Genomic DNA, 16,516 nt, shown 5'->3' on the forward strand with positions numbered 1-16,516 from the left:
TCCCTTTCCCTCCACGGTATTAGCTATGCACCCCAATTTTGTATCATTTGCAACTTTGATAAGCATGCTTTGTACCTCCTCATCCAAGTCGTTAATAAAAATGTTAAAGAGCACTGGGCCCAGGACCGAGCCCTGTGGTACCCCACTCATTACGTCCGCCTAGTTTGAGAAGGAACCATTGATAAGCACTCTTTGAGTACGATTCTCGTGCCATCTGTGGATCCATCTAATAGTTGTTCCATCCAGCCCACATTTAGCTAGCTTGATAATCAGAATATCATGGGGCACTTTGTCAAAAGCATTGCTGAAGTCAAGATATATTATGTCCACAGCATTCCCACAGTCTACAAGGGAGGTTACCCAATCAAAAAATGAGATGAGATTAGTTTGGCAGGATTTGTTCTTCATAAATCCATGTTGGCTCCTAGTAATCACTGCATTGCTTTCAAGGTGCTTACAGATTGACTGCTTTATAATCTGCTCCAGAATTTTCCCAGGGATTGATGTTAGGCTGACTGGTCTGTAGTTCCCTGGTTCCTCCTTCTTGCCCTTTTTGAAGATAGGGACAACATTAGCTCTCCTCCAGTCATCCGGCACATCACCGGTTCTCCATGATTTCACAAAGATAATAGAGAGCGGTTCTGAGAGTTCTTCAGCCAGTTCCTTCAATACTCTAGGATGCAGTTTATCGGGCCCTGCCGATTTGAACTCGTTCAAGGTGATTAGGTATTCCTTGACCGTTTGTCTATCAATCTCAAGGTCCAATCCTGCCCCTTCTACTTCATGTTTCCCGGGAGGGTCATAGACCTTTTTGGGAGAAGACTGAAGCAAAGTAGGAATCAAGCACTTTTTAGAATTTCCTTTTTTAGAAACTCCCACCCATCTTGGACTTCTTTTCTCGTTAGGGTCGCTTGCCATGGAACCGTACTTGCAATTGTTCTGAGTTTATTAAAATCAGCTTTCCTGAAGTCCAGGGTGCACGTATGGCTACTCTCAGCTTTAGCTTCTGTTAAAATCAAGAATTCAAGTATGGTGTGGTCACTTTCCCCCAGAGTTCCCGTAACTGCCACTTCATCCATCAATCATCTCTATTGATTAGAATAAAGTCAAGGATAGCTGATCCTCTGGTTGCTTCCTCCACTTTCTGTAGGAGAAAGTTATCTCCAACACAAGTCAGAAATTTCTTGGAGGGGCCGTGTTTGGCAGAATTTGTCTCCCAACAGATATCGGGATAACTGAAGTCCCTCATTACTACTACATCATGCCTATCAATCTCAAGGTCCAATCCTGACCCTTCTACTTCATGTTTCCCGGGAGGGTCATAGGCCCTTTTTTGGGAGAAGACTGAGCCAAAAGTAGGAATTGAGCACTTCTGCCTTTTCTTTGTCATCTGTTATCACTTTGCCATCCTCACTGAGTAGCTGTGCCACCATTTCTTTTCTCTGTCTTTTACTATGAACATACCTGAAGAAAGGTTTTTTGTTGCTTTTAGCATCCCTCGCTAACCTCAGCTCATTCTCAGCTTTGGCCTTCCTGACACCATCCCGGCAATTCCGTGATACCTGCCTGTACTCTTCCTTTGTGGCCTGGCCTTCTTTCCACTTCCTGTATGTGTCCTTTTTTGTTTTCAGGTCAGCTCTAAGCTTTTTGTGAAGCCACATTGGCTTCTTCTTCTGTTTTCCCCCTTTTTTCCTTGTTGGAACTGCTTGCCATTGCGCTTTTAGAATGTCCTTTTTTAGAAACTCCTACCCATCTTGGACTCCTTTTCTCATTAGGGTGGCTTGCCATGGAACTGTACTTACAATTGTTCTGAGTTTATTTAAATCAGCCTTCCTGAAGTCCAAGGTGCACGTATGGCTACTCTCAGCTTTTGCTTCTGTTAAAATCAAGAATTCAAGTATGGTGTGGTCACTTTCCCCCAGAGTTCCCGTAACTGCCACTTCATCCACCAAATCATCTCTATTGTTAGAATCAAGTCCAGGATAGCTGATCCTCTGGTTGCTTCCTCCACTTTCTGTAGGAGGAAGTTATCTGCAACACAAGTCAGAAATTTCTTGGAGGGGCCGTGTTTGGCAGAATTTGTCTCCCAACAGATATCGGGATAATTAAAATCCCCCATTACTACTACATCATGCCTCCTTGAAACATTGGCAATTTGCTTTTCAAAAGTTACATTCTCATCTTCTCCTTGATTGGCTGGTCAGTTGTAGACTCCAAGCACCACATTCCTTTTGTTACTTGCCCCATTAATTTTAATCCAGATACTCTCGGTGGAGCTACCAAGCTCATCTTCCTGTATTTCTGTGCAGGGATATATATTTTTAACGTATAGTGCAACTCCACCTCCCTTTTTATTCCTTCTCTTCTTCTTGAACAAGTTGGATCCTTCAATTGCTGTATTCCAGTCATGGGAGTCATCCCACCAAATTTCAGTTATACCTATCGAGTCGTAATTGCCGCCCTCCTGTATTAAGAGTTCAAGTTCGTCCTGCTTGTTTCCCATGTTCTGTGCATTAGTATACAGACATCAAAGGTCATGTGATGTATGGCTTGGCTTCCTTGCTACATTTTTCTGAGGGCTGTTACTGGGCTCTATTAGAGCTGATCTCTTTGGTCCCACTACTGTGCATAAGTCTTCACCAGTCGTTACCACCAAGTTTACGTCTCCGTCCACTTTAGGAACCAGTTTAAAGCCCTCCTGATGAACTTCTCCATGCTGTGGCCAAAATTCTTCCCAGTCCTTGTGAGATGCAACCCATCACTTGCCAGCAGTCCATCTTCCAGGAACCATAGCCCATGGTCCCAGAATCCAAATCTCTCACGTCTACACCAGCTTCGTAACCATTCATTCACATGGAGTATTTTTCTTTCCCTTTCTACTCCTCTTCTAAGTACTGGAAGGATGGATGAAAAAACTATCTGGGCCCCAAAGTCCTTGAGTTTCCTTTCCAGAGCTTCAAAGTCTGATGTGATTTCTTCATAGCTCCATTTGGAAGTGTCACTTGTTCCCACATGGATGAGGAGAAAGGGATACCTGTCAGTGGGCTTGATGAGTGATGGCAACCTTTCCGTCACATCTCTAATCCATCCTCCTGGTAGACAACATACCTGGCGAGTCGTGTTGCATTTTGGATACTCAGTTCATAGGGTTTTCATGGTAAGAGATATTCAGAGGTGGTTTACCACTGCCTTCCTCTGAGTTTGGATGCATCTTAGTCTGGTATCTCAGCTTTGACCATTCCACCTTGGGTGCCCCTGCTAGGAGTTTAGCCTCTTGGTCTAGACTCCTGACAGCATTGCTCTCAGCTTTTTCAACACTCTCAAACCCCCTCACCACGTTAAGGTGTGCATCCTAGAGGGGCTAGTATACATTAATAGAATTATCCTCCATGACTTTGTCTAATCCTCTTTTAAAGCCATCCACATTGGTGGCCATCACAACCTCTTATGAGAGGGAATTCCACAGTTTAACTATGTGTTCAGTAAAGAAGTACTTTGTTCTGAATCTTCCATTATGAGGTTTCATTGGATGGCCCCAAGTTCTACTATTATGAGAGAGGGAGAAAAACTTCTCCTTATCTACTCCATCCCTAACCATTAGCCATCCAGCCTGGAGTTGATGGGAATTGGAGTCCAATGACATCTAGAGGACCACAGGTTCCCCACTACTGTCTTCTGTACATAGGAAACCTTTAAAATACATATATGCTTAAGATAATTAAGTCTAATCACCAAGATTAGGCACACATACTTAGCTGAAAAGAAGCAAGCATAAAACAAAAAATAGACTTATTTCTATTATAATTTATATTATAAGCTCATCATACCTCAGGTTTTAAGTCTCTGTGGACTACTCCTACATCATGCATGTGGCTCACTGCTGAAACAAGTCTGCGCATTATATTACTAGCTTCAGTTTCACTGAAGTGCCTCTTTTTCTGGATACGTTCAAGTAATTCTCCTCCTTTCAGTAGTTCCATTACTAGAAAAGTGTGGAGCTAAAACCAATATATTTGCATGCTTTTAGACATTTTTCTTTTAGAAATTTTATTTCAAAATGCAATGATCAGCTGTGCATATTTACTATTCAAGTACATATATAGTTTGTTTATAAATTCCTGCATGTTCAAAAAGCTATTACACGTATATAATTTATATATTATATGTATATAATATGACAAGAAACAATTTACAGAGTACTACCTAATTTATCATTACATCTGCTTATTGCAGTTTTATCAAATTTCCAATAGCTGAAGTTCTTTTCTAAATTCACTTTTTTCCAAATTCAAATGGGAAGCATGCTAAACCCATATACCTGACAAGGTTTGCTTTTAGACTATGTAAAAACTACCTGTTCTCAGAGGACCCATGTTTTCTGCTTCCTCTGCACATTCTCTGAGGGTGAGTACTTCTGCATCTCTTCATTCAAAGTGATTAAATTATCAAGCCACTCATCCCCAGCAGAAGCTCATTGAAGCAGCCAAGAACAGAGCAATGAATAAGATGCACAATAACTCCTTTGAATGTCACAAACCATGGTTTAGCATTGTGTGCATGAGGTCCACCTTCTTCATGTGCACAGCCAGAAGGACTTCTGCAGAATTTATTCTGTCTTTCAAAGAATCCTATCTTAGTTCTACCAATGAAGCAGATATTGTGACTTGAAGACTGATCAGTGTGGTTTGAACCACAATTTCTGGTTTGCACAGAATACCAGGACAGAATTCTTTAAAAATGACACTACACATTGCAGAAGTCCTCCTCTCGGTCATGCAGGAGGAGATGGGAGGGGGGCAGGAGGAGATGGGAGGGAGCTGCAGGGGGCTCATTCTAGCTCACGCATATCACACCAAACCACAATTCATTGTTACATGAAAACCAAACCAACGGCAGCCTCCTTTGTAGGTGGGTGGGTTCACAGGAACCTTACATTTTAATTTCTCATTGTGCACCTTTGTACTTCCTGATATACAGGTTGGGAACATAAGACAGAGTTCTGCTGGATCAAACCAAAGGCCTGTCTAGCCCAGGCGTTCTCACAGTGGCCAACCGGATACCTATGGAAGCTTGAAAGCGGGATCTGAGTGCAACAGCACTGGCCCCACATGTGATCCCCAGCAAGGAAACACTGCAAGTAGAACACAGCCTTTTCCTCCATGACAGGGATCACCAACTGAGTGCATGTGGGCACCAGGTCTTCAATTGTACCCCTGGCTAGTAGCCATTCACAGAATCATAGAATAGTAGAGTTGGAAGGGGCCTATAAGGCCATCAAGTCTAACCCCCTGCGCAATCCAGGAATCCAAATCAAACCATTCCCGACAGATGGCTGTCCAGCTGATAGCCTTATCCTGGCAGGGCCCCCAGACTCTGAGCTTCCATTTAAAAATTAAGTCTCTAGCCCTCCTAGAAAGAAATTTATCCTCCTAGAAAGAAAGAGCTGGCCTGGCTCTCTCACTTGTCAGTGTTTTAGTCAGTGAGTGAAGTCAGAGCACTGATAGATAAGTGAGTTGCTTCGACACCTGGAAAGAGGAACCCATGGGGCCCTAAAGAGCTTCTGTTTTCCCCTCCCCTTTAGTGCACTTTTCTTTTAGTGCATGTTTTCTAGTCCTTGGAATCTCTGCCTTCCCCTAGTAACCAGGATGCATCTTTCCAATGGTAGGTTCATTTGAGATCAGGTAATCCCTAAAAGTTATTTTCTGCAAATGCTACTATACAATACTATACAATAAGTGTAGGTGGTGTTAAAAAAAAAACCCTCCCCAAATGGCCAATGCAAGATGTGAAAACTTTGCAAACAGGCTTAGGCATATCTCCTGCTGTGCAAAAGCTGATGTCTAGGCACTCATTAAGAATTCACTGTGCAATGGTATACATATCTGCTTCAGAAGTGTCTTTTTTGTTTGTTTAATGGGGTTTGCTCCAAGGAAACCGGGTACAGGATGGCAGCCTAGGCTTTGGTTTAGGATTGGCACTGGGAAAAGCAGAGTTCTTGTGCCTTTAACAGCTGTATCTCCAGAATCAGAACCAGCAGGACATGGCTGACTTCTCATGGCAAACAAGAGATTGTTGGGGGAGGGGGAGAGATAAGCAACAATGACCATACTCTCTCTAATTTTGTGTTATGCCATATCCCTGTGACAGCCATTTTATGACTGGCACCCTCAGCACTCTCACAAAATTTGAGATGTGCTCTGTGATGTCCCTGTATGTAGATATTACTGTAAATATGGTAAGTGCAGTTTTTGGTAGGGTAAATGTGGTAAGTAGAGTGAGAGGAGGGAGTACATGGGCTAGAATGCTGGAGAATGCTGTATTGTGATTGGCTGAGTGTTTGAGTGGCTGAAGGTATAAATGAGAGGAAGACAGTTGAGAAAGGGTTCTGTTGGTTGAGTCAACTGGTCGGTTGTTGTGGGTTGGGGTTGGTTGTGGGTTGGATTATATTTGGTTGGTATTAAGGCAGATTATATATGACTGGAAACATAAAGAGTGACACTATATGAAACCATACGCTTGCTAAATATACTTAAAGTAATCTTGTTATTTCCTGGTGTTTATAAATAAATATTTTATTGGTTTACCAAAAGCCTGATCCTTGGCTGGGGTTTACACAGACCAGAAGGGAGGGCAGGGTAATTACCAAGGTGGAGAAACAGTATCAAATGGTGGCAGCGGTGAAGAGATAGTGTATCATCAAGTATCCAGGGCAACAAAGGGCTGTATGCTTTATTGGCACAAAGATTCAGGGGGGTTGTGGCCTGCAAGTACACCCAGACACAAAGTAACAATAAGCCAGAAGGAGACTAAGGCAAAGTCTCAAAGCAATATTGTGAAATAGGGAGTGGCTGGTGGTGCTGCCTAGCAGTGGGATCTTGTGAGATCTGTGCTAGAGCCGGTGAGAGAACAAATAAAAACATCCTGACTGGAGGGACCTGACAGGAGGTGGCAGCAGGTGGGATCCTGACATGCTCTGGTCCAAAAAGTTTGGTAATCCGTACTCCATAAATTCCAGTTCTACAATATTCATTTTGAGGTGAGGTGACCAGAACTGCACATAATGGTCTCACCAAAGATTTGTATAATACTATTATTTCAACAGTTTTTTTCAATCCCTTTCTTATTTATTCTTATTTGTTTTTTTTCACAGTTGCGACACACTAGGTCAACATGGAAATTACTAGCTTATTGCATAAATAGATAAGGAAGTTAGAATCACTTGCTCTCAAGTCACACATAAAAGCAGATATAGCTCTTAATAAAAATGAAACTAGGCTTCAGATGGCAATGCTTATTTTCATTTGGCATACCTTTTATAGTTGGCAAACTGAGGTGAAAAAGTTATTTGTCAGCTCAGTCTCTCTACATCTTTAAGATTTGTGCACTCTACAGCAAATCAAGTAAGAAAGTATCAGCTTACCTACTTTCCCTAAAATTATAGGGTGACATCTACTGATGTCTGTCCACTTGTGCAACAGAAATCTGCTTCTGCAACAGGACTTCTGTGTTCTCTTTTTCTCCTTCCAGCCCCCCCAATGTTCCTCCAAATTCTGCTCAGGAGGGTTCCTCAACCACCCAGGCAGATTTTGGGGGGTGGGGGTAGAGGCTGCGGGGTGGGGGGGGAGGAGAGGAAGAAGAACCCCTGTTGTGGAAGCATATACCTGCTCAAGCTACACTGGATCTCACCCATACTGTGCAAAGTAAGCTTAGTATTTAAAATATGTTTAAAATAAATAGTAAGCAGTATTTACTATTTAAAATACCTGATCATGATAAACTTCATGGAGCTTCACAACATTGGGATGTCCTTCACAAAGTTTTAAAGCTGTTATTTCTCTCTGAGTGTTGGCTTCTAGCCTGGAAAATTAAGTCAGTTTGTAACCATTGAAAAATGCAAGGGTTCCCTTGGATCTAAACAATTATGAGTCTGTACCATCCAGGCTCTATTATCATCAACATCTGGCAGTATTCTGAACAGGGCAGCAATTTGTTTGTAAATCTCCAAAGCTCAAATATGTTGCCTTTTAACAACAAACTGCTTGGTTTTTAACAAGCTGAGATAATCATCTGAGGTCCTGCTCCAGATATCCCCCACCATAAGAGGCAAGGCAGATAGCAACAGGGGAAAGGGGTTTCTTAATGCTGGCACCCCACTTATGGAATTCTTCCCAGGGAAGCTCATCTGGCTGCTGCTTTGCTCATCTTTTTTATTTGAGTCCTTCCTCCCAAAGAAGCCCAGGGCGACAAACATCAAAATGTTAAAACAATACAATTTAAATTAAGATAAAACATGTTTAAACAATTAAAACCATCTAAAACATATACAAACAATTACAATAGTCTATGTAGGTGGTCACCAGAGCATGGACAACTGAGGCCAGGAACAGCTGTTACTGGTAAATCAACCTAAGCTTGGGAGAAGTAGTCCTAGCCACAGAAGCCAATTGAGACTCTGGATACAAGTTGGAACCCAAACTACACATTGGAACCCAAGCTTCCAAACTATGAACGTGTTCCTTCAGGAGGAGTACAACCCCCCCCGAACAGATTACACACCTAATTCTTGGACATGGGAACCACCCGCAGCACCTCCATCTTATTAGGATTTAGTCTCAGTTTACTAGTGCTCATCCAGCCCTTCACTGCTTCCAAACACCGGTCTAATTCACTGATTCAGATGCAAACTGATACAGCCGCGTGTCATTAGCATACTGATGTCACTGTGCTCCAAATCCTCAGTTGACAGTTCCCAACAGTTTCATGTTGATGCTGAATAGCATAAGAGACAGACTGGAACCACAACTCAAAAACCATGAGGCTGAGAAAAATCTCCTAGTACTACTTTTTGGCAACGACCCTATAGGTAGGAGTGGAACCACTGTAATACAGTGTCTCCAACTCCCACCTCCTTCAGTCACTTCAGAAGGATACCATGGTCAAAGGGATCAAAAAGCCACTGAGAGACTGACGGGAGTCAACAGGATTGCACTCACCCTGTGTCTCTCCTGAGAGAGGTCATCAACCAGGGCAAGCAGGGACATTTCAGTATTAAAACTGAGCCTGAAACCAGATTGAAATGGGTCTAGATTTTAATGTTGGGCAAAGGCCTGTTTATTTCCCCATGTCTTATTTGTTAAACTATGATTATTTTATTGCTGCCATTGTTTATGTTATAGGATGGGGGGGGGTTGGATGATATCTGTGAGATCCGTTCTAGCTTATAACTGCAGGCCTGTAAGAGATACTGATGCAATGGGCAAACCAGTTTCTTTTGCATAAGCTAACAGTTTAGCCAAGTCAGCCCATAAATTAATGGGCTTACTGAGTGGTCAAAATGCATATCCAAAACGATGTGGCAAAAAGAGATCCTGTTGCTATTGGAACTCTCTTCAGGAGACAGACCCTGCTCCCTCCCATCCTGGAGCCAAGAAGAGGCTTGTGTGTTTTAGTCTCATCTTGGGGTGAAGCTGGAAAGAGACAGAGAGGCTTGCTCGCTCTCTGTGTCTGAACTCCCAAAGGTATGGGTTTTGGGGAGCAAGATCTGATGAACTGTTACTGCTGAGAACCCCACCATCTTATGTTCAGGCTGTGAACATGTGCAAAAAAAATATCATAAAGACACTACAGTCTCCGCTGACCTTCTTTCCAAGAAAACCAAGCCCTGGGTACATGCTCAAATCCCTGGAAGATCCACATCACTCAGAGATTGGGGTAGAGCTCACCACTACTTTTAATTTTGTTACTGAGTTAGCTGCTTTGAAAATATTTATCCTGAAGGGCAGCACAGGTATTTTTAAAGAATGCAAACAAAAAAGGGACTCATGCTCTTATCTGAAAGGTATTTCTATGTAATGTTATAATGGAGTCAGATGCGTTTTGCTTCCCCTATTGCCTGAAGGCAGGAACAAAGTTGTCACACTGGAAAACATTTAAGCGCTGTTACACTGAAGTGACCTTGGTTACATTCTTGACAAGCTAAGGAGCAAAGAAATACAGGATTCCACCAAAACACAAATACACAATGCAAACAAAACACATGTAATACACAATGCAAACAAAATACACAATGCAAACAAAACTAGTACATCAAATGACAATAACACCACTGTAACTTAGGCAGCCTAAGAAACTGTACAGGGTGTGGTTTGGAGTCCATTATAATATCACACAGTAATACCTTTCAGATAAGAACAATCATCCCTTCTCTCATAATGTTATAATGGACTCAGGTGGGATGTTCAAAAGCTGACCATAACAACTAGGGTGGGAAAAAAGGGGTTATCTAAGTTGGAGAGAGAATGTTTTGTAAGACCTGTTCAGTAAGGTGGAAGAAAACAAATGACTGAAGCCAGACAAGCAAACAACTGAAACTAGATAAGAACAAAAATGAGGCGTGAACAACTTGCAATCTCCAAAATGGACAAAAAATAAAATAGGGCTGAGTCAGAGCTGTTAAGTCTGAAACCACAGGAGATATAATCTATTAACTGGTCCAAAATGAACTGTGTTAATCAATGATAACTAATGATATTGGATTACTGAACTGAGGAAATAGCAAGTGAATCACTGACAAAAAATATTCAAAGAATAAATCACTGAAGGGAATTTATTCAGGGAATCAATCAGGAATAAGTTGATTCAAAGGTAATGTCTTAAAAATCCCTAAAAGGGAACAAAAATGAAAAGATGAGTAGCCCCCCTCTTGAGGGGTAATTAACCCAAAATTAAATATAGAATTGGGAATAATTGTTCAGTGAAAGAAATTCAAACGCAATTTAGCTTACTAAAATGTTACACCAGAATGGAACAAAAAGGGGAAACCTGGGGGGGGGGGAAGTAGAAACTCCACAAAAAACACTCAAATCGATTAACAATTTTAAGGTCCTGTCAATACAACATATAAACAGCAAGGTCTCCAAACACAGGCCCTAACCACACAAAATAGTTAGAATTGCAGAGAAAATTTCTGAAGCTGCCACCCCTAACTGTGTTTTTATGGTTATAGGATTTTGAGGGATTTGTTTCTTGTTGTGAGCTGCCTTGGTTTCAGACTGCGGCCCTGCTTCACGGGGTTGTTGGAAAGATTCCCATATACACACACACACACATTGGGGATGTAGGAATACATACACCCCATGTGATGGTTTGTTGTCGGAACCGGTTGATCATTGCGGAACATTAAAAAAGTAAAATCAGTATTGCACAATTAAGATTAGTGCGCCAACTGCGCCCGTTCCTTGAGCTGTCTGATCTGGCCACGGTGACACATACCTTAGTTACATCCCGTTTAGATTACTGTAACTCGCTCTACGTGGGGCTGCCTCTGAAGACTGTTCGGTAACTTCAGTTGGTACCACGTGCTGCAGCCAGAATGCTAACTGGGGCTGGTTACAGGGACCGTACTACCCCCCTGTTAAAAAAAGCTCCACTGGTTGCCAGTCTGTTTCCGGACACAATTCAAAGTGCTGGTGTTGACCTATAAAGCCCTATACGGCTTAGGTCCAGGCTATTTATCAGACCGTATCTCCCTGTAAGAGCCTGCCCGGGCCCTGAGATCCTCAGGAGAGGCCTCTCAATACCCACATCTTCTCAAGTACGACTAGTGGGGACGCGTGAGAGGGCCTTCTCGGTGGCTGCCCCTAGGCTTTGGAATTCCCTTCCTAGGGAGGTAAGAATGACCCCCTCTTTGCAGTCCTTCCGCCAACAAGCAAAGACCTTCCTATTCCAACAAGCCTTTGGAATTGAAGGCTAAGGATAGGGCGTGAAGGGTGCTGCATTGCTAATGTCTATTATATCATTTTTAAACTAGTTTGAACTTTTTTAGCTATATGTGTGTATGGTTTTAATATTGGAAATAGTTTAATCTTATTTTAATGTAGACTTTGTCTGTTTTTAATTATTTGTATTTTTTATCTGGAAGCCGCCATGAGTTCCAGTTTTGGAAAAATGGTGGGGTATAAATAAAGATAATAATAATAATAATAATAATAATAATAATAATAATAATAATAATAATAATAATAATAATAATAATAATAATAATAATAAATGTTTTCCTGTGAGGCAACTGTGTTTCTGCTTTCAAGTGATAGGGGAAGCAAAACCCACCTGAGTTCATTATACCATCATGGGAAAACTATATTTTCATTATTCAAATTTATGAGAAATAATAATATACCTTTTACTTATTATTTTTACTGCATATTCTTGGCTAGTTTTCTTGTGTAAGCATTTTCGACAGATGGAAAAACTTCCTTCTCCTAGTGGTTTTTCTTTCAGGTCCATTTCATAGTGAAGATAAAAGGAAGAATCCTGCAAGGGGTGGGGAAAGGGAGGGAGTCAAAACTGGCTGTATTTAGCAACCTTTACCCAACAAAATAAAAGACAAAGTTGCTTGACAGTTATTCATTAACTTTTAAAGTTCAAAACATATTTTGTCTGATACCAAGATATCACCAATTGTAATTTACTGGTATGTCTTTTTTTCTGCCTCAGGAAATAGTGAAATAATTTGATGCACTAAGTATTCTGTCAGTAAATACTTTCTTTTAAAGTATCTTAAACTGAAAATATTGAATGGAACAATGCAAGTTATATTTATTATTTTTAATTCCTTTCAGCCTTTATCTCAAAATATATTATAAAACAGAGAATCAATCTATTCATTAGAACAGTGGTTCCCAAACTTTTTTTCCCCCATGGACCACTTGGAAATTGCTGAGGGTCTTGCCAGACCACTTAATTTTTTCTGCCTGTTGTAGCAATTGTAATGCGCTGTGCTAGATGCTATATGATTTTTAATTATATTTTATTGCGTTTTTATTCCTTATATATTGTATTTTGTTGCATTACAATTGATTCCATAGAATTCAAACTGTAATACAATAAAAGTATAATAAATAAAAGAAGCAATTAAAATACAATTAAAAATCAATAGGAATATTTAATATTTGTGTTTGTCCTGTCTTCAAACACAAATCCAGACATGCCGCAGACTACCTGATTGAAAATGATGAAACTGAGGTTATCATACTTTGGACACATCATGAGAAGACATGATTCATTAGAAAAGATAATAATGCTGGGGAAAACAGAAGGGAGTAGAAAAAGAGGAAGGCCAAACAAGAGATGGATTGATTCCATCAAGGAAGCCACAGACCTGAACTTGCATGATCTGAACAGGGTGGTTCATGACAGATGCTCTTGGAGGTCACTGATTCATAGGGACGCAATAAGTCGTAGTCGACTTGGAGGCACATAACAACAACAAACCTGATTGAAGCTTGCAAACCACTGGTAGTCCATGGGCCCACAGTTTGGGAACCCCCGCATTATAACATTAACAAGCTAGATTATGTCTTATTAGGAAGGAAGGGTGGGATATAAATTTATTAAATAAATAAAATTACTACCTTCATCATAGCACTTCTGGCAATACTTGCAACTCCAGGTCGGTCAACTTCTGTCAGAAAATGAACAGGATCAATAGTGGCTGCATTGCGTTTGAATAAAATAGAAGGAGCAACAAAGGAGTATCCCTAAAGACAAAATGAGAAGATAACCGTCATGTTGAAAGTTTACAGCTATAAAAGTTTAGTCAGAATTTCAAGAATTAGGGTAATCATAATTCAGACACAAAAAATGGTCAACATCAAAGATAAGCAAGAATCATTATACTCAAGGAAATTATGCAACTTCTTATCAGAACAAGAGGAAGCCTGCCTGAAAGAAGTTATACCACCTGATGGCCCATTTTAAAAAGAAATCAATTAAAAAAGTTAGATTGTTAAAAAAAAAATGCTAAAAACTGACTCACAGCTTTTTCACTGGTGACAAATGTTCATACTTCAAACTGGCTAGCTTCTCAAGAAACCTATAGTTAAAGTATCAAACAAGTTTATATTATGATTGGGCAAACGTATTTTTATCTGGTAAACACAAATGTTATATTCTAAAATTTCAGTGGAATTACTTTTACATATTCCGTAGTTCTGATTATCCTACTTATGAGGAGATATTTAAAATATTTATCCTAGATACAAAAATATATACATAAACCCTAATACTACAAGACTGATTTGAGCACAGAAACACCTTTAGAAGAATATAAGACGAGCCTGCTAGATCAGGCCAAATGCCCATCTCATCCAGCATCCTGTTCCCATAGTGGCCGACCATGGGAAGCCCACACACAGGACACAAGTGCAACAGCACTTTCCTCACCTGCAATTCCCAGCCACTGGTGTTCCGAGATATATACTGTGCACATATTGTGCAGATTCAGTATCTGAAAGAGCATGTTAGAGGTTACTGACCATATTTTCAAGAGGACAGACTGGACCCAAGTAGTGGATTCAGATTATGCTCTCAGATATTAGGAGGTTCTTGAAGGGACAAGATTCTCTCACATAGTAGTGGGTACAAGGTACCCACTGATGCAAAAGTTGATTTCAGGAGCAAAACCATGATATAGAAGCATGGGTGGACTTGTGCTTATACAATGGGGCTTTCTAACCCATTTCAGTGCAGCCACCTGGGTGTCAGGAGACCTTCTAGTAGTTCACAGGATGTGCACAGGGGATGCAGCAGGAGGGGAACTTGATGAAAACTGGGGGGGGGGCACCTTTGAGTCCAAAACAATATTGTTCCACTTAATCCTGGACATCACTCCAAGATAGAACAGCGATCTCAAAAAGGCAGGAAAGGGCAATTAGAACAGCACAAACATGCTTCACAAATGAAGGGAATTTATTATCTGCTATTATTTCAAATGTTGTTCTTGTTATGTGCCTTCAAGTCGATTATGACTTATGGCAACCCTAGGAATCAGTGACCTCCAAGAGCATCTATTATGAACCACCCTGCTCAGATCTTGTAAGTTCAGGTCTGTGGCTTCCTTTATGGAATCAATCCATCTCTTGTTTAGCCTTCCTCTTTTTCTACTCCCTTCTGTTTTCGCCAGCATTATTGTCTTTTCTAGTGAATCATGTCTTCTCATGATGTGTCCAAAGTATGATAACCTCAGTTTCATCATTTTAACTTCTAGTGACAGTTCTGGTTTAATTTGTTCTAACACCCAATTATTTGTCTTTTTCGCAGTCCATGGTATGCGCAAAGCTCTCCTCCAGCACCACATTACAAAGGAGTTGATTTTTCTCTTATCCTCTTTTTTCATTGTCCAACATTCACATCCATACTGTAGTCCTGCTTTTGTCCTTTTCTCTTTAACTTTCATCAGCATTCTTTTCAAATCATTACTGGTTTCTGCTAATAGTATGGTATTGTTAAATTATTGATATTTCTCCCTCCAATTTTCACACCTCCTTCAACTTGGTGAATTATTATTCCAAATACAAAATATAAAAAAACTCTACCAAAAAATTAACATTTGTGTATTCCAGCAATTTATAAACCCCACTTTTCAATAAACCTGTCTGATGAGCACTCTTTCTTAAATACCTTATAATATGCCAGTTTTGTTAAAAAAGACATTTGGTCTTATCGTGAAACGGTCTTTCTCTGTGCATGTCCAAAGATGATATCAGGTGGGTGGCTAGCTCCACCTTGCGGTTGAAGGCAGAAAAGTACTGTTGAATTTTGTAGGCATCTCCCACTTTGTGCAGCTCCTTGCCTCAGTTTTCAATGACAAGCCAATCAACGAGGAAGGAACGATGGGAATCACACGCACACGATGAAAGACAAAAGCACTCATACACTCTCTGCAAGAGGTCTATTGTGTGATACCCCGGCCCAGCCCTCCTAGGGAGTGGCCCTGATATCATCTGTGGACATGCACAGAGAAAAACCATTTCATGTTAGGACCAAATGTCTTTTCTGCTGTGCATTTAAAGATGATATCAGGTGGGACATACCAAAGCTGACCCATGTAGGGTGGGAACCTCGCTGGGCTGAAAATACTAGTGATCCAAGAGTATGTGCTATAGCACTCTTCTCCCAAAGGCCACCTCAGCTGGCGCATAGGTGTCTATCTTGTAATGTTTAATAAATGTGTTAGGAGTGGCCCAAGGAGCCGCTCTACAAAACTCCGCTAAAGAGGCGTTGAGTGAAAATGCTGCTGACGTAGTTGCCACTCTTGTAGAGTGGGCCACTATTCTGGCTGGGTGGGCCAGTCGTAGCGAACCATATGCCAAGGTAATACATGCTTTAATCCACCTGGCTAGTGTAGAGGTGGAGACCTTATTCCTCAGTGAGGCTGGGTGAAACAACACAAACAAACTATCTGTCTTGTGTATTGATTTTGTTTTAGAAATATACACCTTAAGGGCTCTCCTCATGTCAAGTTAATGCTATGCCTTCTCTATGGGATGAACTGGATTAGGTAGGACAGATGGAGGGAAGTATCAGCTCTTGTTGACAGTGATAGGTAGACAAAACTTTAGGACAGAAGGAAGGAACTGTGCGGAGAACTACTCTATCCTTATGGAATACACAGAATTGTCTATCCACAGATAGGGCATTCAACTCTGACATTCTATGGGCCGAAGTGATGGCCATG

At 40.9% G+C, this 16,516-nt stretch overlaps 1 protein-coding gene across 5 annotated transcripts in view; it reads right to left on the minus strand.

Moving 5' to 3' along the window:
* The window catches only part of RPS6KA5 (ribosomal protein S6 kinase A5), a 103,470-nt gene that overhangs the window by 18,840 nt on the left and 68,114 nt on the right, over positions 1 to 16,516 (minus strand). For all 5 annotated transcript variants that reach the window (XM_061611958.1, XM_061611957.1, XM_061611956.1 and 2 more), the window contains 4 exons: positions 13,413 to 13,538; positions 12,179 to 12,312; positions 7,764 to 7,857; positions 3,828 to 3,998 (listed from right to left, as the gene is read on the minus strand). In XM_061611958.1, the coding sequence (XP_061467942.1) occupies positions 3,828 to 3,998; positions 7,764 to 7,857; positions 12,179 to 12,312; positions 13,413 to 13,538 (525 nt within the window). The remainder of the gene's footprint in view (positions 1 to 3,827; positions 3,999 to 7,763; positions 7,858 to 12,178; positions 12,313 to 13,412; positions 13,539 to 16,516) is intronic.

This window comes from Rhineura floridana, chromosome 2 (assembly GCF_030035675.1).
Source record: "Rhineura floridana isolate rRhiFlo1 chromosome 2, rRhiFlo1.hap2, whole genome shotgun sequence".
Lineage (NCBI taxonomy): Eukaryota > Metazoa > Chordata > Lepidosauria > Squamata > Rhineuridae > Rhineura > Rhineura floridana.